At 38.9% G+C, this 25,093-nt stretch overlaps 3 protein-coding genes and 1 non-coding gene across 18 annotated transcripts in view; 1 reads left to right on the top strand and 3 right to left on the bottom strand.

Moving 5' to 3' along the window:
• LOC127532029 (zinc finger protein 239-like) overlaps nt 1–25,093 on the top strand; it is an 81,033-nt gene that overhangs the window by 42,416 nt on the left and 13,524 nt on the right. The gene's annotated exons all lie outside the window — the stretch shown is intronic.
• Nucleotides 1–25,093, bottom strand: part of LOC127531977 (gastrula zinc finger protein XlCGF57.1-like) — a 154,745-nt gene that overhangs the window by 34,457 nt on the left and 95,195 nt on the right. For both annotated transcript variants that reach the window (XR_007939212.1, XM_051942762.1), the window contains exon 2: nt 8,244–8,345. Coding sequence is in view for 1 of the 2 variants with exons in the window: in XM_051942762.1 (XP_051798722.1) it covers nt 8,244–8,261 (18 nt within the window). In the remaining variant the exon portion in view is untranslated. The remainder of the gene's footprint in view (nt 1–8,243; nt 8,346–25,093) is intronic.
• Nucleotides 1–25,093, bottom strand: part of LOC127531960 (gastrula zinc finger protein XlCGF26.1-like) — a 100,346-nt gene that overhangs the window by 34,457 nt on the left and 40,796 nt on the right. The gene's annotated exons all lie outside the window — the stretch shown is intronic.
• trnas-aga (transfer RNA serine (anticodon AGA)) lies at nt 20,172–20,253 on the bottom strand. The gene has a single exon. It is a non-coding gene; the product is annotated as a tRNA-Ser (tRNA).

Below are 25,093 nucleotides of genomic sequence, written 5' to 3' on the forward strand. Positions count from 1 at the left end.
GAGCTTTGTTTTGTTTACTGTCTGTGGACCTGGAAGGAGCAGCTTCATATCTGGAAAAAAGATTCACAATCAACGGTTTGTTTAACAGAAGAGATCATCTTAGTTCAAAGTGGCACCAAATCCATGTCATGTTTGGGTCGTATGTTGGCCTTTAACTTTGAGCAGGTGTGTTATTATTTACAGTGTTTATGGTAGAATGTGGCCGTTTTAATGGCAGATCACATGGAAGTAACATGAGCCAGTTTGAAATAGTGAGTTATGCAGAAGAACAACATAAAGAAGAAATTCAAAGTTTTTAATCAGTAAATATGTTAGATTATATTTTTAATCTATTTTGTGTACTTGATGAAAAACGTTTCATAAAAGAAACTTTAATAATGTTTTCTTTTAATGTTTTAACCCTCGTGTTGTCCTCATTGACAGGCACCAAAAAACATTGTTTCCTCGTCTAAAATAAATTCAAAAAATTCAGCAAAGAAAATTCCCCAAATTTCTGAAAATTTGCAAAACCTTCAGGAAGAAAATTCCAGTAATTTCTTAAGTTTTCTTTTCAAAAAATCCCCCAAATTTGGCAAGAAAATTGTTGTAAATATTTTGCAAAAAATGAGTAAAAATCTTCCAAAAAATCCTAAAAATATCTAAAGTGATTACATACATGTAAGTAAAACTTCTAATATTTTCTTTAAGAAAATTCACATAAAAATCAACCAAAATCCAGTGAATTTCATTGGATTATGTTGATTTTTTTTGTGAATGTTCTTTAGAAATATTAACTTTTTATTTCCACCTAAAAATGTTCAAAGATTTCCCAGAAATGTTGAAAACGTGGATATCAGAAGTTTCACTGTGAAAATCTATTTTTTTTTCCCCACATTTTCAAACTTTAAAATGAGTCAATTGTGACCCACAGGACAGGGTTAATTAGTCATGTGAGAAGCTGAGTGTAAGTTAATTTTTTATTATATGAAGTTAAAATATATTTTTTCGTGGTTTTCTAATTCTCCAGGATTAAGGACTGTGTAGAGACCTGTAGGGGGCAGTAACCAGCACCTACTATGATGTTCTCCACGAGCTTAAAGCAGAGGGATTCCTCAGCATGGCCAGATGAACACACCAAGGCTTCGTCCCAAACCGCCCCCTACACACTCCCCCTCCACTACCGAGTGTCACTCCAAAAGAAGTCACACTCGCAGCTGTGGAGGACACTTTAATTGAAGGGGAGGGTATAAATACGATCGTCAGGAATGGGACGCCCTGTCGCCTCACCGGAAAACGGAAGACGTCATCGCCATGGTAACACAAAGACGCCTCCTGTGCATGGCTGTAGCGCTGTGGCACAGGTTGCAGACAATGATGTAGGGGCTACATTCTGCTTCAAATAATTTGAAGTCATCCCACATGTTTTCCAATCCTATTACCTGGCATTTCAAATCCAACAAATGAATGAATAAATGAATTCTGTCAGTTGTGTTCAAATTTTAAGGTGTCAGGGGGTGCACAATTAAATCAAACATCAGCAGAGAAGATTTGTTTCTTTTGTTTTATCTTTTTTCACCACTCTTTTTGTGATGTTCTGTCAGTGTGAAAAAGGCGTGGGAGAAATAATGGACGCATGTGGAACTTGATCAATATGTTTGTTTCCTCCTCCATTTCGACGTTGCACTTCCTGAAAAAGTTGTCCAGAGTGAGCATCGATGCAGACTCGCTATTTAAGGGCTGAACAGTCCACTATCCCTGCGCACGACGCGGTTTGGGACGGCCCTTAATATGGAGGACCCTCCGGGGGAACGCGCAAACGGAGGGGTAGTGTGTAGGGATAGTGTGTAGGGGGCGGTTTGGGATTCAGCCCTATTGTGTTTCCACTACGTGTTCCTGCCACACCTGCAGGATGACCTTCATACTTGTGGCAGTGGTTGGACAATCATCCAATCAGAACGCAGAGCCACATGACACCCAACCAGCTGTGGGTGCTGGGTCGCACACATCACCCAATTCCTGGAGCAGAAAACACAGAGCTACATGCAAATACAATGTGATTTGAAGCAAAACATTGATTCTTGTGTTTTAACAATATTAGAGGGCAAGAAAAGTGAACAGAGTGTCAGAAGTCCCTCACTGGAAGACAATTTCTGACAAGAAAAACCTCCAGCAAGAAGTCAAAGGATGCTTTTCCTCACATTAAGTCTCTTCCTTACTGGAGCCGCTGAGAACTTGGACATTGCTGTGTAATTTCTACTGAGAAACTGTTCCAAACAAGAACATGAGTGTTGTTTCCAGAGCAGTTGTGGCCTGTGTTAGGACCATCTGAAAGACAACGTTACAACTGCAACAATGGAGCACTGATGCTGGAATCAGAGATTGAGGTTTTTCAACAGTGGAACTCCGTTTCAAAAACTTTTTAAAATCATAAACTATGGATATTTCTAATGGTATCTATGAAATATTAGCTCAGTATGTCAGATACTTTCTTAGAGGTTTTTCAGTGGACTGTAGATCCAGTTTCACTCATTTTTATTTTCTCACATTGAAATTTGAGGCTGTTTGAAGATGAATATCCCAAGAGCAATTCTAGATAAAAGCCTGAAACCTTCACTTGTTTGTCTTGTTAACATCAGCAGATCAGATTGCTGTTAAATACAGCAGTGGAAAAAAGTTTTTGGACATCCCATACATTTGTGAAATACTGCATTAAGAATCACTTTGAGGTCTTCAAGAGTCATTTATTTTGGTACAATCATAAAACTAAACACATCCAAAAAAATACATTAAAAACTGAAAATTGACTGGTTCCATAAAATGAGAAATTTGGTAGAATTTAGTTTTGTTAGTTTTCTTTGTAAACAACAAACCAAATAAATATCATTAACCACGCCTGACGAACGTCAGTGGGGTTACTGCATTCGCTTCGGTATGTGGCTGGCTGGCTGGGTAAGTATGTATGTATGTAGGTATGTGGCGAGGTATGTCCGGTCAGATATCTCTGCAAGTGCTGAAGTCAGGATAATCAAACTTTACACTGAAGATTAGTCTAAGGTCCCCTGCTCACTTGTGGAGTTACAGGTCAGCAGATCAAGTAGGAAGGGATATATGTAGCATGATCAAAACTGATACATATTGCATCATTTGTATAGGGAGGACAGGATTTTCGCCAGTAGAGGGCGTGGTTCTGGCCTCTACTGAGGGCTCGTCAAGTTTGTGTCTTTCTGATGCAGCCACACCCTTAGAAACACACACAAAAAAAGACTTAAATATTTCATGATAATCTTTAAGATGTGTAAAAATTTTCAGGGTGCCTGAAAACTTTTATCCCTCACTTTATCTGTCAAAGCATGAAAATGTGCCGTTATAAAAACGCCACCATCTCCAGACACATATATGTGGTCATGGTTCCATGATGCCAATGTCATGCTAATGACTGGATGCAGCTAATTTACAAAGAAATTATTCTAAACTACATGTCAGCTTTCAAAGATTGGACTTTTCATCCAACACTTCATGTTTTTTTATATTTCAGCTCATACATAATCAGAGATTAGTTGATCTACTTGTTCAATATTAGAGATTCTTCATAGATAGATAGATAGATAGGGTTAATAAATTCACCCTGCTGCTCACTGCCACCATCCAGACGTCTATCCCTCTACCACTGATAATAACTGAGTAACCACTTTGAATGGTATAATTAATTTACCAGTCACGTCTGTTAACGACAGCTTTCCTCTTAATGGATTTTGCAACGAAGCAACGAAGACACTAAACAAGAAATTAGACCTGAATTCTGTGAAGCCGGATCTCAAGGACTTTAAGTTTGTGGAGGACTTCATGAACTTTTACTGAACCCTGCATGGACAAATCTTCTTGGCAGAGGTTCAGTCTGTGTCCAATGTGCATACGCTGGTGTCATTGTAGGGTTCCCTGTTGGCTGGACATTGGTCCAGACTGGTCAAAGCAGCACTGTTCACCATTGGCAGAGTGCTGACAAGTCTGAGGGTTTTGTCCATCTGTTCCGTTCTGCTTGGAAAACAAACACACAGAGAACGTCAGTGTTTCCTGCAGCATTGAAGAACTGATGCCTTGCCCGAGATAGACAGCACCCCAAATGACATCTGAAGACACTTTTACCTGTTGGAATTTAACATTCAGTTAACTGATTACATCAGAATTCCTAATCTAACCTACATCCCCAGATTAACCTGGACCAGATTTCTGTATCAAAACCAATACAGGTTAGACTGAACGATAGCTGATAATGTGTTAACAGAACAAAACATTTTTGAAACAATTTTGCAGCAATATCAAAAATTATCCAATACAGAATTGTGTGTACACTGTGACTCAGACCAATCTTTACATACCTCACTGTGACACTGATTGAATGCTTTCTTTCTGGTGTGGATCTGCTGGTGTTGTTTCAGGGAACCCAAAGTTGTAAAAGTCTTCTTACACTCATCACATCTGTATGGTCTCTCCCCAGTGTGGACACATTGGTGAACTTTGAGGTTTGCATTGTAGCTGTAGCGTTTCCCACACTGGTCGCAAAGGTATGGTTTAACCCCAGTGTGGGTCACTTCATGAGCTTTTAACTGTGAGTAAAGTACAAATGGTTTGCCACAGTGATCACACACATACACATCATGTCCAGTGTGGATGCGTTGGTGACATTTTAAGCTCTGTTGGTGTTTGAAAGTTTTTTCACAGGAGTCACAGTGGTACCGCTTTCTACCAGAATGGGGGCATTGATGGATCAACAACCGTTCATGTTGAGTAAATGTTTTCACACACTGATCACAGTTGAATGGTTTAACTCCACTGTGAATGAGTTGATGTCTTCTTAAGTTACTCTTCCGAGTAAAAGCCTTTCCACACTGATCACAGCTGAATGGTTTAACTTCACTGTGAATGAGTTGATGATCTCTTAACCTTGTCTTGTGAGTAAAAGCCTTTCCACACTGATCACAGCCGAACAATTTCGCTCCAATGTGAATGAGTTGATGACTTCGTAACAGAGGCTTGGTAGTAAAAGTCTTTCCACACTGATCACAGCTGAATGGTTTAACTGTACTGTGAATAAGTTGATGTCTTCTTAAGTGATTCTTTTCAGTAAAAGCCTTTCCACACTGATCACAGCGGAATGGTTTAACTCCACTGTGAATGAGTTGATGTCTTCTTAAGTGACTCTTTTCAGTAAAAACATTTCCACACTGATCACAGCTGAATGGTTTAACTCCACTGTGAATGAGTTGATGACCTATTAACATTCTCTTGTGAGTAAAAGCCTTTTCACACTGATCACAGCCGAACAATTTCACTCCACTGTGAATGAGTTGATGACTTGTTAGATTACTCTTCTTAGTAAAAGCCTTTCCACACTGATCACAGCTGAATGGTTTAACTCCACTGTGAATGAGTTGATGGCTTTTTAAGTGACTCTTCTTAGTAAAAGCCTTTCCACATTGATCACAGCTGAATGGTTTCTCCACAGTGTGAATACGTTTGTGAATTCTTAGCTTTTTTGTTGTGCCACATTGCTCACAACTGAGTGATTCATCTCTTTTTGCCGTTGTTGCCGAACCATCCTTATCCTCCTCAGAGGTCCCACATCTCACTCCATTGCTGTGTTTACATTTCTGTAGCAAAAGACAAAGATAAAAACAGAGGCAGTGATGGAAGAGCAATCATGAAAAAAATTGAACCGAAAAGTCTCAATTCCATGTAGTTGGACATGAGGCTGAAACAAGATCAAGAATCTGCAGACATGCTAGCAGCTTTGTCATTAGAAACCTAGAAATGTGTCAACAGCACACTCATTTTTTTAGAAAGCAAATCTCGTTTCGAAATCGCGCAAGAGCTTGCGCAATCACGCGATTTCGGAACGAGATTTGCTTTCTGGCGTCCTGAGATTTGGATACAGACCACAACAAACAGCGATCGCCAGGTAATGTGGAGGTTTTCGTTCACTTCTCATCTCTAGTATGTTGTGGGACACTCATTGAGACTATCTGAGGCGGTCAGTGTGGGGCAAAAGCACGTTAGGGCGGACTTTGACATGGGGGGGCCAGCTGCCCCAATACTTTTCGCTAGCCGAGCTGCTAAGCTGCCTGCCTGGCTAAATACTGGAAGTATGTCGAAAATTCATTTCTCCATCACTTGTTAATTTTTGAGTGTCCCACTGCCCGTGAACGCCTCTGACGAGGCAATAGATTGCACCTGCCAGGTTCTCCCTTCCTCCCTACAGGAGCCAATGGGCGGCAAGGATAGAGGCTTGAAGGCGGTGGAGAGAACTATATACGAGCTGCGGAGGACAACAACGGGGCGCGTCCGGCGGGAGAGAGCGTCCGCCTGGAACGAGAGGGCGCCTGGAACGAGAGGGCATCCGGCGGGAGAGCGCGTCCAGAAGGAGAGAGGCGCCTGGAAGGAGAGCCGAAATGGTGTGAGTTAATAATGTGAGCTTGGAAGGAAACTTGGAAGGGGTGGACAAGTGGACGGAGCACGAGCTTGAAAACGGAGGCACTGAGTAACTCCGAGACGAAGCCGAGAGGAAACCAGAACGTTACGACGCGACATACTCGCAGCGGCAGGGCAATTAGCTCTGCCTCGGGTGTGAGTATCCCTTTGGGGCTTTCCAGTAACGTTCTGGTGTGGCTATATCCCCTGGAGTGGGTTGATAAGAGGCTTCCATACTGGCAGTGGGTCTGTGTCTTGCAGGTGGTTTCCCCCGGACACGAGCCAGGCTGAGGAAGATGAGGGCTGAACCCCGGGACTGCTGAACCGTGTGCTCCGTATCCTACCACCCCTGGAATGACTTAAAGGGTGGACTTTAACAAGGATTTTAGCTTTGAGCAGTTTTTATTGAGACCCTGAAGTTGTGTTTGACTGTTTCCCCTGCTGGCTGCAGGCCCGAGGAGTGTAACGTAGGAGTTTAACCTGTATTGTAGGAGAAGAATTCATTTTGTAATTAAATGATTGTTTGCCACCGGCATCTGGTTTTCTCGCCCTCTGTGTATTACCGTTGCTGACAAGGTGCTCCACCTGATCGTTAAGAACCAAGTACAAAACCTTTGCAATATTATGAATCTAGTCATTTTCCATTCCAAATCCAAAAAAAGAAAACACTCGGCGGGTGACACATTTCCTTCTCTGAAGACTGTTTTCTTTCTGTACAGTAGCTCTTTAAGCTTCTTAGAAACCCATGGCTTAGTGTTTGGATATAGTTTAGCAGTTTTTTCAGGAATAACACTGGTTTCACAGTACGTGACCCAGCTGCTCACAACATCACTCGGTTCATCAATATCAGCTGAGGACTCCTTAAACACGTCCCAGTCAGTAACCTCCAGACATCCCTGCAGAGTGTGACAAACTTTCACTCTGATGTTCTGCACTTTGCCTTGCTTCAGTCATTCCCATGGTGTTGATCTGTGCATGTAATTGTTTGGACAGATAAACGTCAAACCACAGCAATCTGGAAATTGCACCCAAGGATGAACCACACCTGTGGAGGCCCACAAGTGTCTTCCTGATGTCTTGGCTGATTTCTTTAGATTTTCTAATGTCGTCACACAAGGAAGCAGTGTGTTTGAGGTGTGCCTGAAAATACATCTTAATCTATCAAAAGCTTTCAAAGTCAGGACATCATCATCTTGAAGGCATAGCAATCTTAGTTTATGCAAACTTCTGATTGTGAAGAAAGTAATAAAAATTCTTTTTTTAAAAAAATCTCTCTTTCATTATTCTGGCATTTAAAGATAATTTTGGTCATCTTAACCGACATAAAACAGGAGAAGCATTGCCAGAATTAATGTCAGATCGTGTAAATTAAAAAAAGGGTTTGTGTGGTTTATACAGTGTAAGTAAACTTCTGGGTTCAACTGTCTGAATTTCATGAGAAGGAAAAGGCTGGTAAACTCACAATGCTCAAAAGTATTATTCTCTACCAAAGAAAATGCTGCTCTTTACCTTCCTCAACAACTTGCTTGAAAAACAAGACTTTTCTTCTGTCACTTATCTTCATCACCATGTAAGACATTTTCAGAAAGTATGATCAGCAGCTAGTTCAGCCTCAAACAAAAAACAAGCAGCTTCCTAGCAGTCCACCATTATATCCTCAGTACAGCTGCTTCTGCAGAGCTACATCTCTCCAGCCAACGTCACCTGGCTTTGGTCGGCCCATCTAACCAACTGGAGCAACTTTACACATTTTAAACAACAAATTCATGATAATAATGTTACAGTGGTATGTTTCTCACTTTTTGTGAAGAATCCATGTTTCCTCCGTTGTTGAGCTCAGACTAAATGGCTGCCAACATTCCTCTGCTCCTCCGTCAGACTCTCCTCCTCCTGCCAATCACCTGTCACATCAAACACATCTTCATTAGGATACCACTCTATACACAAGTGTCAGAGTGTCCCATATGTTCATCAGCCAACACAGAGGACACATTTCAACTCAATAGTTCACTTTTAGCTCTTTTCAGTTTCACCTAAAGCTGATACAAATGAACTTAAACTGTTAAAAATAAGGAACACAGACAGAAAACAGACATGGAAAAAGAGAATAAAGAGAACCTAAAGATGCTACTGCAGGTGATTCAAGACAGGACTGCTGGTAGAAAACTGTTCATGCTGTAAGTTAGTGAATGTATTTTACTGCTCAGTGTTCTGTTTAAAGGCAGCTCTCACTCTCTGTTCTTTGCACTCTCCCATAGCGTCAAGTGTCCTCCCACTTTCAATGACAGGCGATTCTCATTGATGATTTTTCTCAGAGTTTGTGCAGTTTCCCCACTTGAAAAATGATGATCATCTACCCAGGGTTTGAGCAGGACTCCACTCATCAATCAGACAGTTGCTTTCAGAACACAAAAGGACAATGTTCACATCATTGTATTCAGCAAATAGTAACAACCATTCCTCATGGACATTTTCACCACATTGGCAAATGCTGCTCCACTCAATTTATGTTTGTCAACCTTAACACCACATAAACTGAAGCGACAAATCATGGCATGAGCAATATTCAACCCAATACTATACCACACATGAATTTATCTGCATTTGAAAGAGTTGATTTTGAATCACAGTTTAACAAATTACTCTGAGCATTTTTTAAAACTATTTTATACTTTTTACTTCATGGTTTTAAAAGTATTTAAAGTGCATAAAGTGCTTTTAAAGTCCAATCCTTTCCAGATCCAATAAATAAATAAAGGGCATCGTAAAAACCCACCATTACAAACAGGATGAATTCACTGGTCTTAGCTGGAACCCTCTAATTAGCACCAATTAGCCTGCAATCTTATTTTCAACTGAACAATTACAAAACACACGAAAATTATTGGTAAACAGACAAAGTTTACAGCAAGCCGCTCGTGGCTGATCTCCGTGGCTAATGCTAATGCTAATGCTAATGCTAACACATACTGCAGTGGCACACATCGGCAGCTTAAACAGTCTTTTAGAGTCTCCAGAATTCTGCTCTTACCGGCTGCAACCCGGATTTTGGAGATGAAGGCAATCCTGCACAGTTTGCCGCAGATCTTGATCCTTTCCCAACAGAAACTCACGGACACTTTGTTTGAACTCGGTCATTCATTCTCAGTTCCTCCTCAGTGCTGCGTGTGTCCCCTTTTTTTGCCGCCGGTGGTAAACCTGCAGCCGCAGATTGTTTCCGCCCCAGCTGAGTGTAGGACCTGTGCGTAAATGCTTCTCCTTTGAGTTTTTTTTTATATTTTTTATTTTTTATTTTATTTTATTAACAATACACAATAAACTTGTACAATTTAACAACCATGGCTTTGGAAGGAAAAACATGAAAAACTCTTAAAATGGGAACAAAGTCAAGAGGTAATAAAATAAAGTAGGTAAACAATAATTAGATAATTAGACAAAAAATAAACAATAGTGCAACAAATTGTGCAAGGGTATGAGTCCGGAACAATAAATTCAGTTTTTAGTTCAAAGGGAGTCATTTTGTTGTTGACTTGAGTCCAGTGGGGTATCACCTATATAAGAAAATAATTTCATGGCTTTAGGACCTTTCATACATTTCAACGATTTTAAATACAATTTAAGTTCATTTTTGAAAAAGGAAAAGCTGGGTGAGCATTTCTGACATTTGCTTTTGTGAATACAGAATTTAGCTATACATAAAATCACATTAATACAGAGTTCTTCTTTTTTGTTATTTAACAGGATACCAAATGTTATATCATCTCTTGAGAAACAGGATGGTGATGAAGGAAATATTTCTTTTATCCATTTCTGTAAATCTTCCCAAAACTTTTGTACTGTCACACAGTGAAAGAAAAGATGGTCTGTTGTTTCTATATCAACATTACAAAATGTACAACTGTTTTCTTGTATATTAAAACGAATTCTAAGTAACTCTTTAGAAGGATAGATGTTGTTCATAATTTTGAAGTGTGTTTCCTTGACCTTAGGAGCAACTGGAAAGGATAAATACATTGTTCTCAATATTGAAATGGTCTTTTTATCAAATTTGGAAAGAATATCATTTTTATTTTGTACCTCAGGAAATAATTCATCTGCAAAACATTTTCTAATAAGAGAGTTACTACATTTTTTATCTATAATAGATATTCCATGAATCATGGGAGAAGTGAGATTAACTTGTGTTTTTTGATGAGCAAGGTAATTTTGGATAAAAAGATAAATTCTTTGGGAAGAGCACTACGTAAACGCATAAAATCTAAGAAAGGGGGGGTGAAGTTGTATTTTGCACAGAAATGTTCATAATCTAGTAAATTTCCTTCATCGTCCATAAGATGTAATATTGACCAAATATTCTTTTTATACCAGTCATCATAATAAAAGGATTTGTTACGATGAAGAACATATCGGTTGTTCCAAATTACTGTTAAATGTGGAGAGAAGTTGTGAACATATAACATTTTCCAATACAGTAAGATTTGCTTGTGGAACTCTGATAAGGATATAGGAAGCTTACTAATTTCGAAGTCACAAACCAGCAAAAGATTTAGACCACCCAGTTTTTTAAAAATGTAGTTAGGGATACAGTACCATAGGGAGCTCTGATTTTTGAGCCAAGATTTAAGCCAATTTATCTTCAATGTACCATTAAGGCATTCTAAATCAATCATTTTTAGGCCACCTTCATTTGTATCTTTGACCATATGGCTTTTTTTCAGATAATGTGGTTTATTACGCCAGATGAAATTAAAATTAATTTGGTTTATTGATTTAATTGAATTTGAAGAAACAGCATTTGAGTAAAGAGGTAAATGCACCTTGACAAGCTCTCCATCTTTGTTAGATATATACGACCTAATATTGATAAATCGCTTTGGAGCCACATGTTGAGTTTGGTTTTACATTCCTTGAGTTTTGTCTCAATGTTGATAGTTTGACATATTTTTTTGTCTTTACTGAGTTGGATACCAAGATATTTGATCTCTGATTTCACAGGTATGCCACATATTTCTTTTGTAGTGGTGTCATGAAGAGAAAAAATTTCACACTTCTTAATGTTTAAACGTAATCCTGAAGCTTTAGAGAATTTTCCAATTTTTTCAATTACTTTTGGGAACTGTTCCTTATTTTTTAAAAATAATGTTGTGTCATCCGCTAATTGGCTGATCACAATTTCTGTACCCAGTACATTAAGTTTTTGAATATCATCGCTTTGTTTAATATAAATGGATAAGATCTCAGTAACCAGAAGAAATAAGTAGGGAGAAATTGGGCAACCTTGCGGGATACCAACATCAACCTTAAAGCTTGGAGTAGAACCATTTGGAAGAAGAACACAGCTATTTATGTTTTCATACAGGCCACAAACCAAATTTCTAAATTTAAGACCAAAACCAAAACGCTCCAGTGCAGTAAGAATAAATGGATGTTCCACCGAATCGAAGGCTTTGTAAAAGTCCAAAAAGAAAATAAAGCCATCGTCTTGGATTAGATTACAATATTCAATTAAGTCCATAACCAACCTTATATTATTATGTATTGATCTTCCTTTCATAAAACCAGATTGTGTTTCAGAAATTACACTTGAAAGTGCTGATTGTAGCCTTGATGCAAAAATATAAGTTAGAAGTTTGTAATCAGAGTTCCTGAGCGTAATGGGTCTTCTATTATCTATAATTCTAGGGTCTTTATTGGGTTTTGGAATAGAAACTATAACACCATGTCTCATTGTAGTTGGGAGAGAGCAAGTTTCGAAAATTTCTAGAAAAACATTGAACAGCAATTCTCTTATTTCCATCCAGAAGTGTCTGTAAAAGTTTGCTGTGAGGCCGTCTGAACCAGGAGCTTTGTTAAGTGCTAATCGGTTGATTACAGCATCAAGTTCAGCAATTGTGATGGGTCCATCACAGGTGTCTCTGTATTTCTCATCAATTTTTGGAATATGCTGAGCAACATTCTGTAGAAACGTTTCACAATCAGATTTAGAGAATTTTGAACAATAGAGATTGCTGTAAAATTTGTAGGTTTCAATTGATATTAATTTATTATCACTAATTTCTTTGTTGTTGATTAACAAAGATTTCACATTGTTTTTTTCCTGCCTGTTTTTTTCTAATCCACAGAAATAAGCTGAATTCTTCTCACCTTCTTCTATCCACTTTGCACGAGATCTAATAAATGCTCCTTGAGCTTTGTGAGTGTAGATTTCATCTAAATTTGACTGTAATTTTAATATTGTTTGTTTATCATCTTCACTCAACATTTGTTTGCTGCAAAGACTGTTTAGTTGATTTATAATGTTTAATTCTTTTTGATCAAGTTCTTTTTTGTGTTTTTTGCTGAAAGAAATAGAAGCTTCACGAATTTTGAATTTGAGGAATTCCCACTTTTTAGCTGGAGTGGAAAGATTCAATTTCACTTATAAGTGATTTTATCATTTGACAATATTCATCATTTTTGAGCAAACTTGAATTAAATTTCCAAAATTTGTTTGAAAAGATTTTAGTTTTTGATTCAACATGTAGAGAGATGACACTTGTTGTGAAGCATGGAGATATGGGATCCCAAAACCAGCCATTTATAGGGGCTGACTGGGATCTCATAGAAGGGGGTGTTGTGAAGCATGGAGATATGAGATCCCAGAATCAGCCACAAAGGGGAGACTCTGACAGAACAACAGCTAAATAAGGGAACATTGTGATGTTCTAACCTGTGATTTAGGATCAGATTATGCCATAACCTAATGAATGAGTGTGAACTAACCAAGTGTCTATTCTTACATTCTTTAATGTTGAAACAGTGTAGAGGTCAGAAGCGTGACTCACTGTGAAAACTGATGTTTTTGATAGATTTGACTAAAAAGAGGAACTTATGCTTTATGAAATGGGAATGCTTTTAAGAGTTTTGATTTGACTACTGTTAAGATAAGAGGGTTTTAACTTTGTATTGAGGTGAGAAGTCACGAGTTAAGTGAACTAGGGTCAAGTGTTCACAGTAAAGGTCTCTAGACTCAAAATAGATTGAGTTTTTTTAATAAGTCTGTACACATTGTATTGCACAATGGGATGCCAGCGACAGTTAGAGGCTGACATCCGCTTTTCCATTTCCTGATCAGGAGCCTGTGCTGAGTTGCAGACAGGAGAGATCAGGGGGGGCAAGATGGGCTGTCTGGACAGTCCAAAACAGATAGTTTCAGTTCCTTAAAAGTGGAGGTGATCATGCGGTCAGTGTATGGGGCAAGTGTGTGAGTTGGGAGGGGGTAAGGATACAGTAAACTATAAATTACATCTGATCGAGATGCAAGTTGGGAGATCGTTGCGGGTATCTGCCTGGGTGCAATCCAGACATCAGTCTGAGCACAGGGGATGATTACCACGTAACTCTGACAGGGAATTCAACATGATCTGCAAAGGAATAACTGTTCTATTGGAATTATGGACCAAAGTACTGCGTTTCCTGCAGTGTTGGAGGATTACTGAACTGTGATCTGGAAATAATGCTGTCTGAAGGAACATTACTGAACTCTATTTTCCATGTGAGGAATACTGGACCAAACAACAAAAATGGATATATGCAGATCTAAATCTGGTCGGACCCCCGTCCACTTCCCCCTGGGCCCCGGCGGGTCTCAGGTGAGCAGCCGGGTGTGGCCACACCGTGACTGCTCTCCCTCCAAATTATGTAATCTGGGTGAATATTACTTCTCTTTTATGAAAGCATAGTTCCACTAATGAGTCGTGTTAAACAACTGAAAGAATAGCGATGTTTGATTAACTGTCTGATGATTTATTGGCTATGCTTTTGCCCTGCTAAAATATATTAATAAAGCATTCTGCAATTAAAGACAACAAATTGCAAGTGCTATTTTTATCCCTGAATGAATACTTATACATCTAGCTCTGGATGTAAAAAGTCAGATTACTGCGTGCATAACAATAGCAAAGGTTCTGAAAGGTTACCTAATCATAGGGGCCAGGTTGGCCCAGTATAAACATATCCTAGAGGTTGTCTATATGTCCATAACCTCTGAATTAACCTAGCAACTTACCAAGTGCCAGATCTATGAGAGGAAAAGCTGCCGTTAACAGGTGTGTCTGGTGGTTAAATTTAACTTTACCGAAGTGGCTACTCGGTTAAATTAATTATCAGAGGAAGCAGGGATAGGCATCTGGATGAAGGCAGTGAGACAGCTAGGCGAATTTTCCTCGTCAACCAGCTTAACAGTTCTGCAGCATCCCTCTGAGTAAGATCTCAGGGGGCAGTAGAACCGGACCCGAAGGATGGAGAGCTGGTCCGGTGATTCCCTGACAGCTGAGTAAGTTAATCAGGGGGTCACTGGCCCTGAGGATCAACACACTGTGATCAGTTAAAGGAGCTGCTGAAATAGTAGACTTGATGTTGTAACATAGTAAGGTATTAGAAATCAACCAGTTATCAATTCTCGATTTCGAGTTGTAGTTTGAACCAAACCAGGAAAATTGAGTTACTCCAGGATTAAGATACCTCCATGCATCGGTGAGACTTAAACCACTACAAAAATTATTAAATATGATATTAGGATGGCTAGAAGTATATCTAGACGGGAATCTATCTAAGAAATCACATTAACTAAGTTAAGATCTCCTCCTATTATTACATTTTCAGTAGCGTGTGATACTTTAAGATCATCTAGATGGAATGTTAATTCATCAAGTAAACGCCTGTTCTCACTGATGTTATTAGAACCATATATATTTACCACAATTATTTTCACATTGTCAATAATTGCAATAAGAATCAGCCAACGACCATTTTCATCTGCCACATTATATATTATCTGACCAGGGAAGTTTTTGAGGAGAATAGCTGCACCTGCTGATTTAGAAGTGCCGTGACTGAAAAAAGTTTTGTCACCCCATTGTTGAGTCCAAAATTTACTGTCTTCTTCTTTTGAGTGTGTTTCCTGCAACAAAAAGATTTGTGCTTTTTTCCCTTTGCAGAATAAAAACAGACTTTTACGTTTTGTCAAGTCTCTCAGACCCCTTGCATTCACAGATAAAAAAGAAAGCGAGCTTTTAAGTTCAACCATGAAAAAAACAACAGCTTTAAAACAAGCAAACAAAAAGGAGCTTAATTGTTCAGAAGTTCACAGATAAGTTACCAACAGTAACAAAGAGTGGCAAAACCCTGAGTGTAAACATTTTTTGTATGAACCTTCAGGACCAGGAAACATCATGGTGTGACTCTCTGACCATTGATGTATGCATACCGACCACGATACACAACCTTGTCTCCTCTTCTCTTGGCAGCATCAACTTTAGGCCACACCGCCGCTCTTGCTTCCAGCACATCTTTGGAAAAGTCTTGGGCAAATGAGAAGCCGCGCTCTTTGCAGATTTTGTTGTTGTACGTCACCTTCCACAGCTCGTCTCTGTAGATCCTCATAGTGAATTGCATGATGATCTGCCTTGGGTGGGTGGTGTTGGGTCGTCCAAGATGATGTACAGTATCCAGGATGAATCCCATTTTTTCTTTCAGCATCAGACACTTTTTCTTCCAACACCGTTACCTTTTTTTCCAGCACATCATTTTTCTCTTTAAGGACATTCACTTCATTTTGCAGCTGTTTGTTTTTCTCTTTGCATTCTTGTATTTCAGCAGAATTAAATTCAAGAGATTTGTTGATGTTTGCTATGGCAATGGTGTTTTGTTGGAGGTCTGACTTCATGCCAATGATGAGAGCATGCAGAGCTTGGATCTCACTGGACTGAGAGTGGATAGCTTTTAAGACATCTGCAATGGAGGCAGAACCCGGGTTGGCATCAGAGGCATCGTTGTTAGTTTTTACCTTCTTTGGGGGCTGTGGAGTCTTTCCAGGCGAAGCAAGGGCGTTTCTCAATCGTTTGACATCCGAATCCATGGCGTCGAGAGCACAGTAGTCGTGGGAAATGAGCGCGTTAGCTACTTTAGCATTAGCATTAGCTACTTTAGCGTTAGCATTCATGAGTCTTTAAAGTCTATAAATGCTGCAGAATTCACCTGCTTTAAGGCACAACAAAGTTCGTCGCAGTCTTTTTAGTCGTCACGGAGTCTGTTTTTGGGTTGGCAGTTGGTCCTGTTTTATTTAATTCAGGGTTTCACCAGGGAAAAATTACCACACGACCGTCCCCGTCGCCATCTTGCCCGGGTCGTCCTTCTCCTTTGAGTTTTCAGCTCCTTCCAGTTTGACTTGACACATAGACTGCTTTGCACTCTGTGTCACCTGTACCTTTAGACCTCTGAATAAAAGAACAAAAGAGTTATTGCAAAGAACAAAAAGGTTTTGCCTCCACAGCAGCTTGTTATGAAAATGATTGTATTTGATGATTGAATGTTCTTATTCATTGTAATACTGTGTGATGTGTGCTAAAAGAGGAACAAGGACACGAGCTATCATCAATATTATTTCATCTTACGTGTCTAATTTTTTTTAAAATGACATCATATAAATATGCACTACTGTTCAAAAGTTTGAGGTCACTTAGAAATGTCCTTTTTCTTGAAATCAGTTTTTTCAATGAAGATAGCATTAAATAAATGATAAATCCAGTCTAGACCTTGTTAATGTGGTAAATGACTATTGTAGCTGGAAACGGCTGATTTTTAATGGAATATCTGCATAGGGGTACAGAGGAACATTTCCAGCAACCATCACTCCTGTGTTCTAATGCTACATTGTGTTAGCTAATGGTGTTGAAAGGCTCATTGATGATTAGAAAACCCTTGTGCAGTTATGTTAGCACATGAATAAAAGTGGGAGCTTTCATGGAGAACATGGAATTGTCTGGATGACCCCAAACTTTTGAACGGTAGTGTACAGAAGGATATGGAAATCATAACGCAGTGTTTGAGCGGTCGTAGGTGAGCTGGTGTGCTTGAGCTGCAGCGAGTACTGGAGAGGACTTTATAGATCTACATGCACCACCGTTCAAAAGTTGTGTTTTCATGTTTTACATTTCTAAGTGACCCCAAACTTTTGAACGTTCATGTTTGCGTCAGTAGACTGTTTTCTGCTCAAGTCTGCTAAAATTGGATCCAACCTGTTAACCTGCACACCAACTGACCTACAAGAGCTGCCGTGTTCATGTGCTGGGGATGGCCATTTTGGATAATTGGTGGCCTTAAAAAAGAAATGAATTATCATTTGCATGAAACGAAGCCAGGAGACATCATGATGTGACTGGTTCAGCAGGCTTTGAGTGACACTGAATTAAACTTCTGCTTCAGGAAAACATGAAAGCTCTAACCAGCAGCCATTAATCGTCACAGGAGACTTTTTCACTGATCTGGTGTTGTGTTTGGTGAATTTACCATGTTGTGTATTTGTACTTTCTCTGTGTACTTCACTGACAGTCATCTAACCACTGAGAGGTACTGCTAAAAGTTTTTGAAGTTAAACACAGCAGTGTGTATCTGGTTCAGACAGAATTAATCCTCATGAAATGTGTGTGTTTCATGTAGTAACATAATAAGGTTTTGTTTGAATGGTATGTTTTATTTTGCACAGGACCTGAGGTGTTGTTCATATTGTGTGTTTGGTTGTGTTAATTGTGTGTAGTGATCTGAAATTCTGAGCCCTGTTTTCAAAACCGTGCTTAAGCAATCTTTAAAAAAATGTAATGCTAATGTTTCACAGATGAGACTGACAGCACATATCTACAGCCAGCAGCCAGTTAGCTTAGCATAAAGTCTGGAAACCACACAATGGGATAAATAAAGGTGCTAACAGGAGCTAAAATGGTTCCTAACAGTCATGCTACTGAGAAAACACTTAAATTCCACAGAAAATCTTCCATCTAGATTACATTTAATTCCAAAAAAGTTTAAGAGAAAATACCGCTGGTATTTACAACATAAAACGGATGAGAAGTGAATGAAAACCTCCACATTACTTGGCGATTGCTATTTGTTGTGGTCTGTATCCAAAGCTCTGGATGCTAGAAAGCAAATCTCGTTACGAAATCACGCGAGCTATCGTGCAATTTCTCGTGAAATCGTACGTTTTCTCGTGAAAACGCCCCACACTTTTCGCTAGCTGAGCTGCGAAGCTGCTTGCCTGGCTAAATACTGGAGCTGTGTCGAAAATTCATTTCTCCATCACTCACATGTATGAAATGACAAATGAAAACAGACCTCAGGTTGAAAAAAAAAAACGAAGTTCCCCTTTAAGTTCTGGTGTTCTTATAAAACGTCATCAGTCAGAGACCAAGTACTGATCCAGTTCAAAGCAGCATCTGATCAAGAACCAATGAAATACCTGGATGTGTTCTGGCTCCGCCCACATTATGGAGGATCATCAGACCAGACGAGTGAGGATTTGGAACCAAATAACCCGGAATGCATTTAGACCAGCAGCAAAGACCGAGGAGGAAACTTTCAGAGGAAACACAAGTATTTTGGGAATACTGCTGTTATTGTGACACAAAATGTAGTTTTCAGATGATTTGAGATGAGAAAGTCGTTGTAAAAACGTCCAATGTGTGGTCAGTTTATCCAGATGAAGCTGATTAAAAATGAGCTCCAACGGTTTCAGAGATGTGAGGTCCAGGTTAGACAGCTATGATGGACGGTCAGCCTCACTGTAGAGCTCCTTATCTGGACCAGACTTTACAATCTGCTGCTCTGACGCTTCTATAGCGCTTCAACAGGATATTAGTAGTTTATGTTGATCTAACCGTCACACTTTGACCTCACACTTTATTTTTATTGTTCAGAGAAAAATCAGTTTGAAAGAAGTTCAAGTTATAACTTTATTTTGTTCATGTTTTACTCGGTCACTGACTGTGATAATAAGAACAGATATAAATTAAAACACAAAATATTATTTTGAAGTTTTGTTTCTGAGTCTTCACGACAAAAAAAAATGTATTTTTTTGTTCCAGTCTTTGTAGTTCTTTATATTTGCTTTCAGGGCATATTTTAATTGAATATAATTGAAAATGGCGAGAAAAAGATCAGAACAAAAATAAAAACATTAGTTTTACTGCTTTACAAAAGATCTTTTTTCTATTTTCATTTTAACAATTCATTTTTGCAATGGAAGAGGATAAATATTGTCCAAATAAAAAAAGCTGTGATTATCCAACATGGAAAATTAAATCCCACTTTTCAACAAATAAGCAAACAAACATGAAGATCAAAGTGTGTTATTAGTGTGTTATTGAATAAAAAAAGTTATAATAGTTGAAACCCACAGGTAGAGCAAATAAAAGTGGAGAAAGATGTATTAAAAAATCATTGATCTTGTTCAGGAAAAATCAACCACTGCAATGAAAATAAAAACTCAGTTAGACATTGATTACAGCACAAGATCTGTTCAAAGAATTTAGACCATGGAAGGGTTAAAATAAACCAAAATGTGAGGAAAACCTCCTTTAACGGCCAAACACAACATTTATAACATTGAACAGGCTGAAAAATGTTTATTTGCAGAGTTAAATGTAATGTGGATAGTCCTGGTGGGTTTAAATTCTTGAAGAAGTACACTGATGGAGATGTCAGAGTCTGAAGCTGGGGCCTCATACATGCACTGTAGAAGGAAACATATGACAATTGAAAGCATCACTCACATCCTCTATATCAAAGGTGAGTGCCTGTGCAGAAATGACATGATATTCAAATCAGGACTTTCTCACACGCTTATTATGAGATCATCAGTTAAACATCATCTCTTCTTATTTCATAGATTGCCACTGTGGAAAAGAGTCGAACGTTGTCAGCAGGATTTGAACCTGCGCGGGGAGACCCCAATGGATTTCTAGTCCATCGCCTTAACCACTCGGCCATGACAACTCCTGTGCTACTGCTTTCTGTTCTGTGTGATGAAAGCGCAAAATTTGGCTTCACATACAATCATCTGTCGTGTTCCCACCCTTGCTTTACGCATTTATCTAATCACTTAAATATTGGAGCTCCGTCTCTCCCTGTTGCGCCGTGCAGCTCTCCTGAGGTCAGCAGAGTCTCTGCTCACCTGTTGGTGGAGGTTAAAGTTGGTGGGTACTGGAGGACAGGCTTGGTGGTCAGAAAAATGCACACAACTTTTCATCCCCTATCATCTCCATTAAGTCCAGGGACACCAGGATCCAGAGCCCAGAGTGATGACCATTACACCATGGAACTTCCTCCACTGTCCTCCACCTCATCTTCTCATCTGACAGAGATCATCAAACACAATACTAAGTTATAACACAACAACAGAACAAAATAAAGTTAGTTTACCCTGTATAATTCCAGTGCACCAAAGGATAATCTGAAATCAATACCAGCAGTTCAAAATATAAAACAGGCTATAAACAACAAAATGACTCTAGCCAAAGTCTGAAAAGAAAGTTATCAAAAAAAGACTGCAGACCATGGGAATGTGGAATCAATAGGCTCATCAATATCACTTTCCCATTATGTGGAAGTTGTTTTGAGAATGATTCAAGATTGAGTTTAATTTTCATCAGGTTGTTTTGCTGTAGAAAATACTAAGATGTTGTGTGTCGTGACAGAGATCAGGGCTTCTGGCTGATGTTCATTTCCTCCCTTTTCTCTGCACCTACTTCTCTTATCCGTTTGAACTCCTGAGAGCACACAAAAACAGTCCATTTCATAGCGATGGTGGTATAGTGGTGAGCATAGCTACCTTCCAAGCAGTTGACCAGGGTTTGATTCCTGGCCATCGCATGTGTGCTGGTCATGAAGTGTTGTGTGCTGGTCATGAAGTGTTGTGTGCTTAGTGTTTGTGATGGTTGAACTGACACAACTAAACACTTTGTCACAGAATGTGACAGTGTCAGTGGCTGCTGGGAGGTCCAACTAGGACATGCTGCAAGTTTGGTGGTGGGACAAGTGATTTCACATGGCTTATCTAAGCTCACACACACATACATGCAGCCACACACACCTACTGAGCATTTGTTCAGTGGATCATGGATCAACAAGCACAACAGGTTTGAGAGTTCTGCAATGAGTGCTGGAAGTGAAAAATTCGTTTTGAAGGCTTGTTGTGTTGTTGTGCATCAGTCAAAATACAATAGCTTTATAAAAATATTTTTAAAAAAAAGTTGAAATAAAAGAAAGAAATCAATGGTAAACAGTACAACACATTTTAAGGACTTATTAAAAAGGATTCACTGGATAAATGGAATAGAAAAAATGACTTTAAGTGAATAAATGTAGACACAAGCTTCTTTAGAGTAAATCAGGCAGTTAGCAGTTCTAAAGCAGTAACAAGATTAAAAGCATGAACATTAACGTCCCAGAATGATGTGTTAGTGGTGTAATATAATACAACATTGTGCACCAACACAAAACTTTCACTAAATGTTCATTTTATAAATGTTTATAGTGTAGTACGGCATTGTATAGCTCTGTCTGGGAAAAATTAGCATGTTGAAGATAAATGAAGTAGAAAAACATGAACTAAAATTAAGTGAAGTTTTTTTCCTCGACTGTAAAGTTTAATTGTTTCAAACTGGATCCTGAAGAAACATTCGCTCATCTTGTGTGCACTTCTGCTGTATTTACAGCTAAATGACAATAAAGCTTGATTTAATTTGATTTTGATTTGAATAAAAGTGCAAACATGTTTCATAAAGGTAAATAAGGTATAAAGGTATAAGGCAACTTAGGCCAGATTTGAATAGAAGTGATCCCTTAAAAACACACTACAAGTCCATCTTCTACAGGGGATCAGTTCTGACATAAAGCACTGATCAAACATTGCCCACTGTGCTGCACAGCACACTAGCAGAGGTCCAAAGTTAGACTCATTCAAAGGGCTGCACTGATTCTATATCTGTCACTTGTATCGATTTTACTGCTGATTATCTGTCAAACACGTCTACCACCTCCAAGCTATCATGCTCATGTGATTTTGTCAATCCTTTTGAGTAACTCTGATGTTTGCAACCCCAGCCCCCGCCGTTGTGCTAATTCAAACAATTTCAAGGACAAAGGATGGGAGCCTCTTGTATCACACAACCAGCAGTGCAACGGATACGGTGCCAGAGGGGCACAGTTGTCGAGGATTAGCGGCCGTCACAGGCGCAGATGGATGTATCACCTCCCAGCACCGCTGATGAGTGCCTGAGTAGGACAACTGCCCCAAATGAACTTTAAGCAGAACTTTAGATGCAGTCAAAAGATTTGAAGTGAAATAAGGAACCAACCAGAGCATGTTGGGAGGATGAGGGACAACAAAGAGAAGAGGGTCGCTTTCTGATTGACCTGTTGCTCTGCACAAACCTGTGGCTCAGCACATGCATGATGCAGATTTAGCCACTGAACAGCCACTTTAGTTCATAATGCTGGTTTTCAATAATAACTGTGGTGAAGACTGGAAGTTTTTGCACTATTTTTGGTTTTCATATTAGCCAATATTCCATACACTGAAAAAACACATTTTTAAAAAACTTTTTTAAAAACTGCAATAGTTAATCATTTTACAGAATTACAAATAATAACGAGGAAAAATCCCAGATTTATTTTTAAAATTCACATATTAACTGTGAAAAACAGGCTGCGCAAAATGTCCACATCAAAAGTTTGTTTTTTTTAATTGTGATTTGTCCTTTTATAACATTTGGCTGTAAAATAGTACCTACTGAATTAAATGATTGAAATCAACAAAACACACAAAAACTACAAAACAACATTTTAAAGATATCCAAATCCTAAAAATGTAACATTTTATTATCTTACACAATTTTTAAATTGTAAAATAAAAACATTCTACATATTCTAAAACTGTTTTACATAACTTCACTTTTTTTGTTAAACTACCAATAATTTCCAGTAAAATCCTAGAAAAAAGTATTAATTTACATGTTGATTGTAAAGAGAAACACACAAAAATGATATTTTATACAAATCATAATTTATTATTATATAATGTGTGAATGTAAAAATGCACTTTTATTTCAAACTAAAAAATTACAGATATTTGCTGTTATTTTACTTTAAAAAAACATACAGATTTTAAAGGTTTTTTAATTGAACTTTTAAAACTATCACCTTAATGTAATACATGAAGTGATCCAAACAGAACATTAACATTGTGCCTTCTGTGCGTCCATACTATAGAACTAGCTGTCCCTCAAACACTGAATCTTGTGACTAGTTAGTCTTATTTATAGGGGGAAAAACCTTCCCAACACCCAGGTCTTTTCACATTCCTGAGAGGAACCCACCCCCTTTCTAAAACAGAGAGATCTTATGGTGACAAATCTTCAAACCAACTTCCTCCTCTTCCTTTCAGCTGCAGTAATGGCCCAGTGAACTGGATTCTCTCTGTCCTGACTCACATCCTCTGTGCCATAACATTTATGCTGCCTATTCAGAAGCTGCTACATGAATCACAGCAGGCACCAGCTCAGCTCATCACATCCTGACTAATAGTCTGAATATTAGTCTGGGATGATGTGATATCAGAAACCATATCTTACTGGAAAGCCACCACACGTACACACTGCTGTTTACAATGTTCATTCTCGTCAACTTTGGCGCTGCTTGAGCACGAATCTGGTTAAGAATCTGACAAACGGAGGCGTTGACAGTCGATGTCTCATCCACGCTTTTAAGGCCTTGTTGTTCTCTCTGCAGCCAGGCCATACTTATCTCACACAAGAAACTGTATGTGAGCAGAAACAATCGGCTTGACTGAGTGCATTCCCACCAAGGTGTTAGGTTACATGGGCCTGGTCTATTTCAAAGATGACATCAGCAAGAAGGGACTTTGCAGCATTATCTTTGTCACTCAGCTTTTGAGAAATGGCACATCAGTCACCAATTAATGAATTTCTGGCATGACGTTGCGATATCAGGAAATAACCCGAGGCCACTGCAGGATAATACTGAGATTACATTTATTACAAATGCTAATAAAAATCCACACCTAATCAGTTCTCACCGTGAAATGATTTAAAGTGTCCCATCCAGACTGTGGAAACTTCACAGCAGACGGTGAAAACGAAGCATTTCATTTACATGTGAAGAAATAAATCTCACCCATAAGTGATTGTACATTCATTCACCGGCTCACACACCACCTACTGGATTTTTAAAAAGCCACAATAATACAATTAGCCGAACAAAGAAAATGGTAATCCACGAGTCAGTGTGACTGCATGGGTGGGATGCATCTGAAACGACCTGAGAAGGACTCTGAGGAATTTTCACACCAAAAAGCTCCAGGAGAGCCAGACTGAAACAGCAACCTATAATCTGTGGGTAGTGCAACTGAAACAACAACAGCAAAAAAAAGAAAAGAAAACATGCATTCAAAAGCAGGCATTTCTCCCAGGCTGCTTCCTGTGTTGCAGGTTTAGATGTAAATTATTTAATGCCAAATGCAGCCCATTAATTAAATGGTGCAAAGAACTGCAAAGCTGTCATTCACACAGTCTGTATTTACAGATATCGGTAACAGAATGATACATTATCAGACCAGCAGCAGATTCATAGCTGGGGGTGGATGCACAGATGCTATAAAGCAGATGTCCACAGTCCTCAACACATTCCAGGCAGCCTCTAAAAACAAGGAGCAGAGCCCCGTCTCTGACTGTCTGCAGCAGTCACAGAGCTTCATAGAAACATTTAGTGTTATAACCTGATGATCCCAGCCATGCTTCCCTCCCTCCCCTTCCAC

The sequence above is a fragment of the Acanthochromis polyacanthus genome, chromosome 22 (genome assembly GCF_021347895.1).
Source record: "Acanthochromis polyacanthus isolate Apoly-LR-REF ecotype Palm Island chromosome 22, KAUST_Apoly_ChrSc, whole genome shotgun sequence".
Taxonomy (NCBI): Eukaryota; Metazoa; Chordata; class Actinopteri; family Pomacentridae; genus Acanthochromis; species Acanthochromis polyacanthus.